This window comes from Diceros bicornis, chromosome 31, assembly GCF_020826845.1.
Source record: "Diceros bicornis minor isolate mBicDic1 chromosome 31, mDicBic1.mat.cur, whole genome shotgun sequence".
NCBI classification, from domain to species: Eukaryota; Metazoa; Chordata; class Mammalia; order Perissodactyla; family Rhinocerotidae; genus Diceros; species Diceros bicornis.
Genome location: NC_080770.1, coordinates 6,535,547 through 6,547,847, shown reverse-complemented (window position 1 = coordinate 6,547,847; position 12,301 = coordinate 6,535,547). Strand labels below are relative to the sequence as shown.

The 12,301-nt window shown below is 63.9% G+C and overlaps 2 protein-coding genes across 6 annotated transcripts in view; one reads left to right on the top strand and one right to left on the bottom strand.

Annotated features, from left to right (window-relative positions):
• PC (pyruvate carboxylase) overlaps positions 1-12,301 on the bottom strand; it is a 103,772-nt gene that overhangs the window by 3,730 nt on the left and 87,741 nt on the right. For all 5 annotated transcript variants that reach the window (XM_058526289.1, XM_058526288.1, XM_058526290.1 and 2 more), the window contains 4 exons: positions 11,280-11,462; positions 1,112-1,256; positions 657-746; positions 349-570 (listed from right to left, as the gene is read on the bottom strand). In XM_058526289.1, the coding sequence (XP_058382272.1) occupies positions 349-570; positions 657-746; positions 1,112-1,256; positions 11,280-11,462 (640 nt within the window). The remainder of the gene's footprint in view (positions 1-348; positions 571-656; positions 747-1,111; positions 1,257-11,279; positions 11,463-12,301) is intronic.
• LRFN4 (leucine rich repeat and fibronectin type III domain containing 4) lies at positions 4,427-8,199 on the top strand. The gene is made up of 3 exons (XM_058526292.1): positions 4,427-4,943; positions 5,378-6,739; positions 7,363-8,199. Exons 2-3 carry the CDS (start codon positions 5,388-5,390, stop codon positions 7,922-7,924), a joined length of 1,914 nt encoding a protein of 637 aa, XP_058382275.1. The 5' UTR covers positions 4,427-4,943; positions 5,378-5,387; the 3' UTR covers positions 7,925-8,199.

Sequence of the window (12,301 nt, the reverse complement as noted above, 5' to 3'; positions counted from 1 at the left end):
CTTCGCTGATCTTTCAGGGCAGCTCAGGCTCACTGTGTTCTCTCTGCACCCTCTTTCACAGCCCCCCCACCTATTCTCTGTGCTAAAATTAACTAACAGGCTGGTGTCTCCTCTCCGGCCCTGAGCTGCCTGGGTCTCAGCTCTGATCTCATGCCCAGCACCAGGCCTGGCCAGAGTGGGCACCAGTCACTGCTGAACAAATGAACGCTGTGCCTTCTTTGGTTCTCTCTAGTTCCATCAATGTTAACATCTCCAGCTTCTCCTGCAGAGTCCCCAGGGGCCTGGCCACACTGGGGTACCAAATTCCTTCCAGGTGCTGTCCCACATTCCAGCCCTCTTCCAGCATACCTCCCCAGTTCTCTATGCTGAAGAGCTTGCTGAAGTTGTGGGCAACATAGGGGGCGATCTTTTTGAGATCGTGGGTTCGCACACGAGTGGCCAGCAGGGACTGGTGGGCGTCCCGGAAGGTCGTGTCCATCAGCAGCAGCCCCTGGTGGTTCCGCACTGCTCGAGCAAAGCCTTCGGGCCCCTCCCGAAGCAAGATGTCTCTGAAACCAGCTGGGGGTGGGCCTAGGGCAGACCAAGGCATTAGCATCCATCCTGCAGGCGGCAACCTCCTGTCTCCCCTATGAGTTGGCAAAATGAATCTCACTTACCTATGGGCACCCCAGGGACAATGGGGTCCGTGGGGCTGGGGTTGGCCTTGACGGGGATCGGGGTGGTCGGGCCATTCACCATGACATGTCCTGGGGAGAGAGTGGGCATCAGGTCAGGGCAGAGTCTGAGTTGAGGGCAGGAGTGAGAATAGGTGGGCTCGGGGATGGGGGGATTCCTCCAGGATCCCCAGTCCTCCAGCTGGCCCCTGTCCTCTCCAAAGCCAGGGCCTCGTGGGTCCAGGCAGTGGGGACCTATTGAGGGCCACATGGATGGGAAGGGGGGGGCGTATCTCTAAGATCAGGAGCAAGGAAGGTGGGGCTGGGGGAGACTGAAGCAAAGGAGGAGGGTGCAGGATCAGATTGAGGGCAGGGGCAGGGGGTGCTAGGAAGCTCTGGGCAGGGGGCCAGAAGCAAGGCATCGGGGAGGGGAAAGAAGGGCAGTCTCAGGGCCGGACCCAGGTAGTGCAGCAGCTTCTGGGCCCGGTTCTGTGCGGGCCGCAGCTGGAATAGTTCCGGGTTCTCGTCGATGAACTGGGTGTCCACGGTGCCTGCCAGGAACTGCTGGTTGTTGAGCACATTCTGCAGGAAAGGGATGTTGGTCTGCAGGACAGAGGTGGGTGGGAGGGTGTCACCACGCAGCATGGATGGGGAAAGAAGAGGCTGAAGGTGCCACCCTGGGCCAGCACAGCTTCTCGAGTTCCCCAGGATTCCATGCTGAGGTTCAAGGCGTCCCTGTGGAGTGCCATTTCCCCATCTCCTCACAACACCCTCCTCCCATCCTGGCAGAGTCCCCTAAGCTGTCAGGGGACTGAGCCCACTTCCTCCTTGCTCATCCTGGGGCATGTGCTGAATCCCACCTCCTCCTTCCTCAGGTATCTGGAAACAAGCACTTCCTCCCCTCCACACAGCCCAGAAAGTGGATTAGGCCTTTCCCACAGCACTGTGGTGTAAAGCAGCCACCCTCTCGCCTTCCTGGCCACGATTCTTGAAAGAGGCCCCTGCATTCAACAAACCCACTCCCCCCACACACAACACACGGCCACGCCCTGATATTCTCACATGATATTCTTGTCACTAAATCCAATGGCACTTTCCCGCCCTCTCTTGCTAACAGCTCCCACCTGGACGTTTTCTCCCTGAGCTTCTAAGACCTCTTGCTCTCTTTCTTCCTGGTTCCCACTGGGGGCTCCTCTCCCCCTGCAGGATGGCGTTCTGAGGGCTGTCACCGGGTTCTCCTGCTCACACAGCACACTCTCCCTGGGTGGCCTCATCCTAGGCCTCCAGCTCCAGAGCCAAGACCCTACAGTGGAAATACCTCCTGGGCACCTCTCCTGTGTGTCCCTCACACAAGCTCATCAAGTCCAAAATCGGCGTCCGTCACCCAGTCCTCCTCTGCCTTCTGGTAGGCTTTACTGTCTACCCGGTTACCAAACCTACATTCCATCACCCTCACCACCCACTCCTCCTGCGCCACTGGTCACGCCAGACAATTCCCCCATGGCCATCTCTAGCTCTGACCCCTTGCCTCCAGCCCACGCCTCCTGCCAGGCTTCCTTGGCACGACCACCTCTAGCCACACCACATGTGCCTTGTGCTCTTAGAGCTCCACGCCTCTGCACCCGCCCGGAAGCTCTTCCAGGAAGTCTGGAAGTCAAAGCCCTCCTTTGTCCTCACCACCACCCTCACAGCAGAGCCCGACTCTAGTAGGCCTCTGTGGGATCAGCTGTTGGAAAGTTCCTCCCTTGGCCTCATCACCTTTTGCTTGTCTGCATTCCTCACACACCTGGGAGCATTTTTTGGGGAGCAGGGGTGCTGTCTGAGGTACCTGTATCCGCCTGCTTTGTGCACAAGGGCCCTCGGTTCTGCTCATTAAACGCTGGGTGACAGCCTGAAGTTGGGGCAGGGTAGTCCAACCCAGAGGCCGCATGGGGCCTGGGAGCCAGTGCTGAGAGATGCCCCGTGACAGTGAGGCCATGTGGACGGGATTTCAGCGTGCACGTGCCCGTGACCACATGGCGACAGCCCTAGCTGTCACTTCAGAGAAGGCATCTCCGTGTGTCACCCACTCATAATCTCTGGTTGCACCTTCAACAGGGACTCCAGGCCCAGCATGAGCTGCTGGACCCTGTTGCTACCCTGAGATATTCTATCTGCCCCCCCAGGGCTCCTACTGCCTGGAGGCCTAGAGGGGAAGGGTGTCTCCCCCCACAGAGTCCCACAGGCGGTCATTTTAGAGTGGGACCCAGCCAACATGGCCTCATGCCTGTCTGGTGTGACAGGTCTGCTGTGTGTCCCTGAATCTGGTCTCTGCTCCTTCTAAAGAGATGCGGACATTTCACTTGGGCCAAGGCATGGCATTTGAAAAGAGAAAACCAGTGAAACCATGTAAAGAACCTAGAACCACGTAGAGGTGAGAGGATCCTTGGAGGCCTCCCCGTCCCATCTTGCATTTCCCTTTTGTAGATCCCTCCCCCTTTGTAATTCTGGAGGGATCTGTCATCTCCTCTGCGCTGTAACCCCAACTCTCAGCACAGAGCGGCATGTAATGGACGCTAGTAAATGTGTGTAGGGTGAATGAAAACATTTCTGATGGTGAGAAGAGGAACACAGAAATATCTGATGCCACTGAGCATCAAAGTTGACCTGGGCTAGGGTCCAATGCCTTCATTCTACAGATTCAAGAGCTGAGGCCCGGGAGCAGCAACAGTAAGAATAGCTGCCAGCGGCCGGGCAGCTAAGCCCTCACAGGCTGCATCACTTCTCTTCCCACCCCTACTAAGTGCATAAGTACATACAGTTAACAGCCCTTGACCTAGATGACAAATTGTTTCAGTGGTTAAATAAGTTGCCCCAGGCTACCTGCTGTACCAGGCAGGATTAGAATTCGGTCTGTTTCCTTGAGTTTGCCGCACCCAGCCCCTAGGAATCAGGTCTAGAGAGAAGGGAGGGGGCAGGGGAGGACCCAGGTAGCCTGAGAGCGAGGAGATACTAGGGGGAGATGGTGACTTCCTGTTTCCCAACCAGGGGGACCACTGTGAAGGACCACGGTGCCCGAGCTGGTTCCAAGCCCTCAGCGCTCCCACCCAAGCCCGGCTCTTGGAGGTAGGAAACCGGGAACTCACACCGGGGGGGCCCTTTCTCAGCGGAGCCGAGCTTGTGTCCCGGGCCACCCCACCAAGGAAATAGCCCGGCAGGGGCAGAAGGGGGAGGGAGGGACTGCCAGCCGGCGAGGATCACTGACGCACAGCTTCAAACAGCGTGCCACCGCCAGCCTGCTGGGAAACCGAGAGCGCAGACCAATCGGGCCCGAGGTGGAGACCGGTTGGCTCCCGAACACCGGGCAGGCGGGGCGCGGAGCCTGGGAAGGGGGAGGGAGGGGCGGGCAGCAGGGGCGGGGCGCGGCGCCAGCCCGGAGGCCGAGCCCTCTCGGCCCCACCCACGGCAGCCCTGCCGGGGGCGTCGCCCAGTCCACCCCAGTCCCCCCCAAGGCCCCTTGCCTGTTGGGGACCCTTCACGTGACTCGGTGATGCAGAACGGTTATGACCTTCAGTGTGTGTCTGTGAATGTGAGGGTCCCAGTAACAGTGCAGGTTTGCGCCCGGCCCTGCCTACGGGTGCGGGGACGTGTGGGTGTGTAGGCATGTGTGGGTGTGTTGGGGAGGGTGCCCAGCGACATGTGACAAAGACTCCCGTCTCTGGGAGATGGTGAAGAGGCCCGCGAGCTGGCGCTTTGTCTGGCTGTCTACAGAGTGACGGTTCGCGCAGCGGCGGCGGCGGCGGCGGCGGGCGCCCGTGCGGTGCAGGATGCCGGGGCGCCAGGGTGGCCGGGGGCGCGCGCGCCTGTGCCAGGGTGAGTGCGCTGCAGCAGTGCTGGGGGGCCGCGCGGCGGACCGCCGCCGGCCGGGGCCTGGGGCGTGACCAGGAGCCACCCGTGGGCGCTGCAGTGGCCGCATGTCCCCGTGACCTCGGGAGCCGGCCCGGGCCCGCGTGGATCCCCGCGCGCCCCTCCCCGTCCGCCCTCCACGTGCGTGTCCGCGGAGCGCGTGCTCGCTGGCGCGCACCCGCCTGCCTGTCGCCGCCGTCGCCGCCACCGCAAGCCGCGCCGGGAAAAGGTGCCGGGAACCGAGTGAGCCGGGGCCGCGGGCCCGAGCGCCATGGGCCGGCGGGTGCGCGGCGGGCGGCCGGTCAGCCCAGGGCCTCGCCCCCACGGGAGAGCCGCCTGGAGTCGGCGAGGGCCGGCCGGGCCCACGGGGAGGCCGGCCCGCGCCCCCTGAGCTACAGACGCCAGGTGAGGGGGCCGCGGGGTAGAGCGCGGAGGCTGTCAGGGGAGGGGCGACGGGCCACAGGAAACGTCCGGGGGGAGCCTTCCCTGGCGCGGGAGGGGATGGCGCAGAGGGGGGTGCTGGCGATTCCAGGGGACGCCAGGGAAAGGAAGTTCCGGGACCCTCCCTGCTCTTTTGGCCACCTCTGCTTCCTGCCTCATGCCTCATCTTGTCCCCCGAGCCTGGACTCCCCCTAACTGCTTAGGAAATGTGACCTTTACTCAGGGGGGCCTGTCCCTGCAAGCCCCAGCCTTCCCTCAACCCTGGGGGGCCCCTGTGGCCTCTGACCCTCACCCCCTCCAGGCCAGGCTCTGGAAGCTGGCCCCTGGGACTGGGCCCTGGGCACAGGGAGCACCTACACCAGCCACACCTGTGCCTGGGCTGTGGCCCTTCCCTACAGGGCGCTCACCATGGCCCCACCACCACTCCTGCTGCTGCTGCTGGCCAGTGGAGCGGCCGCCTGCCCACTGCCCTGCGTCTGCCAGAACCTGTCCGAATCGCTCAGCACCCTCTGTGCCCACCGAGGCCTGCTGTTCGTGCCGCCCAACGTGGACCGGCGCACAGTGGAGCTGCGGCTGGCTGACAACTTCATCCAGGCCTTGGGGCCCCCGGACTTCCGCAACATGACAGGGCTGGTGGACCTGACCCTGTCCCGAAATGCCATCACCCGCATTGGGGCTCGCGCCTTTGGGGACCTGGAGAGCCTGCGCTCCCTGCACCTGGACGGCAATAGGCTGGTAGAGCTGGGTGCCAGCAGCCTTCGGGGCCCCGTTAACCTGCAGCACCTCATCCTCAGTGGCAACCAGCTGGGCCGAATCGCGCCGGGGGCCTTCGATGACTTCCTGGACAGCCTGGAGGACCTGGACCTGTCCTACAACAACCTGCGGCAGGTACCCTGGGCTGGCATCGGTGCCATGCCCGCCCTGCACACCCTCAACCTGGACCACAACCTCATCGACGCACTGCCCCCGGGCGCCTTTGCCCAACTCGGCCAGCTCTCCCGCCTTGACCTCACCTCCAACCGCCTGGCCACCCTGGCGCCCGACCCGCTCTTCTCCCGGGGGCGCGACGCTGAGGCCTCGCCCACCCCCCTGGTGCTGAGCTTCAGCGGGAACCCCCTGCACTGCAACTGTGAGCTGCTCTGGCTGCGCCGGCTGGCCCGGCCCGATGACCTGGAGACGTGCGCCTCCCCGCCAGGCCTGGCTGGCCGCTACTTCTGGGCAGTGCCCGAGGGCGAGTTCTCCTGTGAGCCCCCCCTTATTGCCCGCCACACGCAGCGCCTCTGGGTGCTGGAGGGCCAGCGGGCCACGCTGCGGTGCCGGGCCCTCGGCGACCCTGCGCCCACCATGCACTGGGTTGGCCCTGATGACCGGCTAGTCGGCAACTCCTCCCGAGCCCGGGCTTTCCCCAACGGGACCTTGGAGATCGGGGTGACAGGCTCTGGAGACGCAGGGGACTACACCTGCATTGCCACCAACCCTGCTGGTGAGGCCACAGCCCGCGTAGAGCTACGGGTACTGGCCTTGCCCCACGGCGGGAACGGCAGCGCTGAAGGGGGCCGCCCGGGGCCCTCGGACATTGCTGCCTCAGCCCGCACTGCTGCCGAGGGTGAGGGGACGCTAGAGTCTGAGCCAGCTGTGCAGGTGACAGAGGTGACCGCCACCTCAGGGCTGGTGAGCTGGGGGCCAGGGCGGCCAACGGACCCCGTGTGGATGTTCCAAATCCAGTACAACAGCAGCGAGGACGAGACCCTCATCTACCGGTGAGGACGCACTTTGCAGCCCCGTGGCCCCCAGCTTCGTTCCCAGCCGCCCTCCCTCTGAGCCCTGCTCCACTCCTCCTGGGCGCTGCCACACACCCCTCCTCAGCTTCTGAGCTGCCGGGGGGTGCTGGGGCTGCAGGGACAGAGGAGGCTCAGGCACCAGGGACAGGAGGTGGGGAGTGCTGTGAGGAGGCTGGCGGGCCCCACCAGGTCTGTCGGGTGCGGCTGAGCAAGCGCAGGCCTCCTGGTGTGGGGCGTCCATGTTTAAGCACGTGGGGCCAGGCCCACAGGTGCATGTTGTTTCTGCCTCTGGCGATGTGATTCTCCACTTGTGGCCTCCTCGGCTTGCCCTGGGCCTGTGTCCACACCTGTGGACAGACACCTGTCTGTCCCCTTGCACTGTCTCCACTGCCGCACATGCATGCCTGTTTTGGTTCCTTTACCTTCTTGAGTGAACAAGGCACATGTGGTCCTAAGGGCAGGGGGTGTTCAGAGCTGGGACCTGGGAGCACACTGAGGGCGGCGGGGAGTGAGCTGCGAAGGGCACTTCGAGGCCATGTGAGGGTGGGGGCTGGGGCCTGGACCCTGATGCCTGTGCTCTGACCACCTGCCCTTGCCCACAGGATCGTCCCAGCCTCCAGCCACCACTTTCTGCTGAAGCACCTAGTCCCTGGTGCCGACTATGACCTCTGCCTGCTGGCCTTGTCACCCGCCGCTGGGCTTTCCGACCTCACGGCCACCAGGCTGCTGGGCTGTGCCCACTTCTCCACACTGCCAGCCACACCCCTGTGCCACGCCCTGCAGGCCCACGTGCTGGGCGGGACCCTGACCGTGGCTGTGGGGGGTGTGCTGGTGGCTGCCTTACTGGTCTTCACTGTGGCCTTGCTGGTTCGGGGCCGGGGGGCTGGGAATGGCCGCCTTCCCCTCAAACTCAGCCACGTCCAATCCCAGACCAATGGAGGCCCCAGCCCCACGCCCAAGACCCACCCGCCGAGGAGCCCCCCGCCTCGCCCCCAGCGCAGCTGCTCCCTGGACCTGGGAGACACCGGGGGGTGCTACGGTTATGCCAGGCGCCTTGGAGGAGCCTGGGCCCGACGGAGCCACTCTGTGCACGGGGGGCTGCTCGGGGCAGGGTGCCGGGAAGTGGGGGGCAGTGCGGAGAGGCTGGAAGAGAGCGTGGTGTGATGGGAAGGGAGCCAGCCCGGGGCAGAGGGCGTGGGGCGGGCAGCCGCCTGGCTGGTAGGTCAGTACTGCCTGCGAGTCCCTCCGGTTTACCCTCGGTACCTCAGGCCCCCTTTATGCTTGGCAGGACAGGGGGCCCTCCCTCTGGTTCTGGCCCCCAGATGGGCATAAGGGGACAGGTCCCTCTGACAGGTGCTCACAGCCACTGAGGCAGGGGCTGCAGCCACCAAGTGGGAGTCTTGTTTTTCTTTATAATAAAATTGTTGGGGACACCTCAATGCTAGTCTCTGGTCTCATCCTGCTAGGCTCCCTGAGAGGGGAGGGGAACACATGGGCCAGTGGAGGCACACAGACAGGATGGGGTCAGGGCTGGGGCTGCCAGCCCCGTGGAGGCGGCCCAGGCAGCCCGGGGTGCCCTCGGCCCCCTCACCGTCTGACGGCCCAGTGCCTGGGTCTGCTGCCTCCAGACCTGGGTGAGCCCAGGCCCGGGCCCTAGCGTACCATGCTCACCGGGCACAGCACCCTCCGTGCTCTGTAAGTGCAGAGAACACGCCTTCCTGGCAGGACGTGGCAGGATGTGACGCCCTCACGGTGGCCTGGATGTTAGAATGCAACTAGTGACAATAGGAGCAGGTGAGACATGGCACAGCCCCTCAGGGAAGAGGCCTGGGCTGGCAACATTCTCTTAACACAACTTAGTGGGCAAGTCCCCATGGCTTCCGATGCTCATGACCTTATTCGCCATCTCCCAGGGCATCTCCTGGATTTGTAAAATGTCATCCCAAAAGGACTGGAAAAGGGCTTGGGATCCCACTGCCCTGCTATCAGCCCAGGACCCCCTGGAAGGTTCCTGTCAGTGCTGCAGGCCCTGAGCGAGATCCCGGCTCCCCAGCTGCTCTGCTGACACCCCCGGGGCTTTGCTCTGGGCCTGTCTGGAAAAACAGAGTCAAACCTCCCTCGCTGGGCACTGGAGGGGTGCCCACAGCCACTGCCCTGCTCTAGTCCCCACTCCGAGGAGCCACAGTCCAGGGGTGGCATGCCCTGCTCTGCTTCCTCTGTGCCCAAGTCCCTGCCAGCCTCTCGCCCTGGGCTCTGCCAGCCTTCTAAACACTCACTGCTCCTGGGCATCGGCTGGAAGAATCAGTGCTTTGAACACAAACACTCACAGGCGTGTGTGCTTCCCACTCTGCGCCAGGCGCGCCCAGGTCCTCCAAGAACATGCTGGTGCCTGACCCACTGCGGAGGCTGGGTGCTGGCACCCCGGGGCCTGTGATGGTGCCTGGGCCCCGGTGGCCAAACTACACGTGCCGAAGGCTGTGTGGTCTTTCTGTGTAAGGCCTGCTGTGGTTCTGATGGGCAGCCCGGTGAGAGCTGGTGCAATAAGGTGTGTGTGCACACGTGTGCAGACCAAGTTCACATGCTTGTGGGTTTGCACAGCATTGACACACACACGTGCCTGCCCTCCCAGCCGCAGAACACATACCTGGACGTGGCCCAAGAAAGATCCTGGTTTAAATAAATGAAACAAGATCGTCAACAGAGAAGAGCAGGAGAGCATGAGCCCGCCAAGGGGCCACGGAGAGAGGGCAGAGGCGGCCCAGAGTTGAGTGGGGAGGGGGACAGGAGGCAGGGCAGGGTGGGGAGGGGCAAGGCACGGCCCGGCGGCAGGTGCAAGGTTGGCAGGAGGCTCCAGGCATGGCAGGAGCCCGTGGCCTAGTCTGAGTGCACGTCCGGGGAGGACACTGCTGCCCCCAGGAATCAAAAACACATGTCCTGCTGCTGGCTGCCCCCCTTCTTCCTTGTGGCTCCCCTGGCCCTGGTTTCCCTCTTCCACCTTCAGGGTTCTAAGGTTGTGGGTGCTCGTGAGCACTCCAGGCTGTAGGGCAGGTGGACAGTCCTATGGCCCAGGAGTACAACCACAGCAGCCAGCCGGGGTCACCAACGAGGACAACACACAGCAACAGGGGCGGGCAGGCGAGGGGTGGGGTAGCCGGCCCCCCCACTGGGGTCACGGTCGCACTGGCCACCCAGCCCTGGAAGCAGCCCCAGGACACCATGCCAGGAAACCAAGCCCCCACGGCAAGAAGCAGGCTGAGCACACGATGTCACGGCACATCTGCACACAGTGGGAAACGGCCCCCTGACCAGGAGCCGCGAGGCTCCTCCAGGAAGAAGGCAGAGATACCAGCACCTGGGGAACGGGCCTTCCCTCTGCGGGGGGCTGAGGGCCTGGGGGGGATGGCCGGCCTGACACGGGCCCCATAGGCTCCCTCCCTCCCATGTGCTCTGTCAAAAGGCTTCTGCACCCACTGGGGCACCTGCCGCCACGTGCCACAGAGCCCTGTCAGCAGGTGGGAGGAAAGACGCAGGGCGCAGAGGATAGCACTGCCACACCCCCCAACCCCACCGGCCGAGCCTGGACCACAGGCAGGCTGGCAGCAGCTGAGCAGAGAAGAAAGCGACGCGGAGTGCCCATCAGCCAGCGCCCCAACACCCCCCCACCCCTGTGCGCGGCAGGCAGGGGAAGCCGGGCTCTGTGATGGGCGACCATCCTTGGGGAACTCCCAGAAGAGGATGAGGGGGCCTGCGCAGGGCCACCCCTCACAGGGCAGAGCCCTGATCGCCTGTTCTCCTCGCCCTGCAGCGTCTCCTGGTAGCGTCTGCCCGGGGAGGCCCACAGATACCTGGCGGCGCTGGCGGCAAGGACAGGACAGTACGTGGCTGTGACTTCATCTCTAGCTACAGAGCTAGGGCACGGGGCCCAACCAAGAGGCCAACAGGCACTTCCGGTCCTTGCCTGGCAGCCAGGCTGTGAGCCCCCTAAGGGTGGGCCCCTGGCCTCCTCTGCCCTTTGCTCAGGCCTGCTGGCTGCAGCCTCCTTCTTGGCTGTCTCTGAAGATCCCAACATTCTGCATGTACCAGGCCTGGCGGGGGCCACGAGGGCAGGCGGGGGTCTGCCTTTATGCAAAGTGACCTCATCCATGCAGGCCTGCCCTCTCACCTGGGTGTCCACAATTTCCTGGAATGAAGAACTACCTGGAGAGCTTGTTCAGAACACAGGCTCCAGGGCCCCTACCCAAGCCTGTGGGGTCCAAATTTCCAGAAGAAAGGCCTGGTAACATGCAGATCTAACACACGCTCCAGGTGATCTCACCCGAGGGGCAGGAAGTGGTGTGGGGCTCCCCTGAGCAAGACTCTCGACTCTGGCCGAGGGCCAGCGCCCCGGCCGACTCCCCGGGACACGGCGGGGCCGGCACCAGCAGGGACTGAGAGCTGCAGAGTCCACGCACAGCAAAGGGGCAGGACTGAGGCAGGGATGTGCACAACGCGAAGGCAGGCAGGGCCCGCGGCCTCTCACCTTCACACCCCGGACGCGGAACTCGGCCAGGGCTCTGCTCATCTTGGTGGCGGCCGTGGGGTGGTCCTTGCCGTGGGCGATGACTTTGACCAGGAGGGAGTCATAGTGCGGGGAGATGACGGCTCCTTGGAAGGCGGAAGCGTTATCCAGGCGGATGCCCATGCCCTCTCCGCTCCGGAACACCTGCGGGGAGAGGGGAGCAGAGTCAGGAACTGGTCAGAAGCCGGAGTCAAGGTGCGGCCCCCAGCCCAGGCTGGACGAGGGTGGGCCTGGCAGGGCACTGAGGGCCACGCACGAGAGCGCCCACAGGTTAACCCCAACTCTGGCTTGTGAAGTTCTGCTTAGTTTCTGCCAGAGAACCCAGGGGCACACTGCCTTCTCTAAGTGCACCCAGTCACTGCTTCCTCCTCCCCGAGCAGAGCTGGCAGGGGCAGGACAGGGGACAGGGGAGGACACGCCCTGCCAGCGCCAGCACTCTGGGCTGACAGAGCCCAGCACAGCACAGACAGGGGCCTGGGCGGGCAGGGACCAGCCCTGCGTCTCTATTCCAGGGCCCATTCCCAGCGAACTTCACCGCCCGCCTGCCCGGCCCTCCTGCCTTTCAGAGTCCTTCATTTGTTCACTCATTCACTCCCAGGCGTGTGTGCCCACCACGTGCGAGGCACTGGGGACAGGGCAGCTAAAACAGAGTCCCTGCTCGCATGGGGCTCCCAGCCTGCCAGGTAAGGGGACAAACGAGAAAATGCCCAGACTGGTGACAGGGACGCTGGGATGGGAGCAAGGCGAGGAGACGAGGCAGGCCAAGGGGGTTCTGTTTTAGTGTACAGTGATGGGGAGGCCTCAGTGTCCCCCCACTGCCCCCTCCTTCCAGAAGGGGAGAATCGGGGGAAAAGGGAGATGAGGCAGAGGAAGAGGCGAGCAGCTAGGAAATACCAGGACAGGGAGAAGGGCTGGCTGCGGGAGAGACGCAGGAGGCCAGGTGCGCACGTGCCCACACAGCTGCCCGGAGAGGGAAGCAGGGG

Excerpts from the sequence above, each read along its gene's own strand:
- LRFN4 (XM_058526292.1), top strand. The coding sequence starts at position 5,388 with ATGGCCCCACCACCACTCCTGCTGCTGCTGCTGGCCAGTGGAGCGGCC. Across the intron at positions 6,740-7,362 it reads GACGAGACCCTCATCTACCG|GATCGTCCCAGCCTCCAGCC; the intron begins GTGAGGACGCAC and ends CCTTGCCCACAG.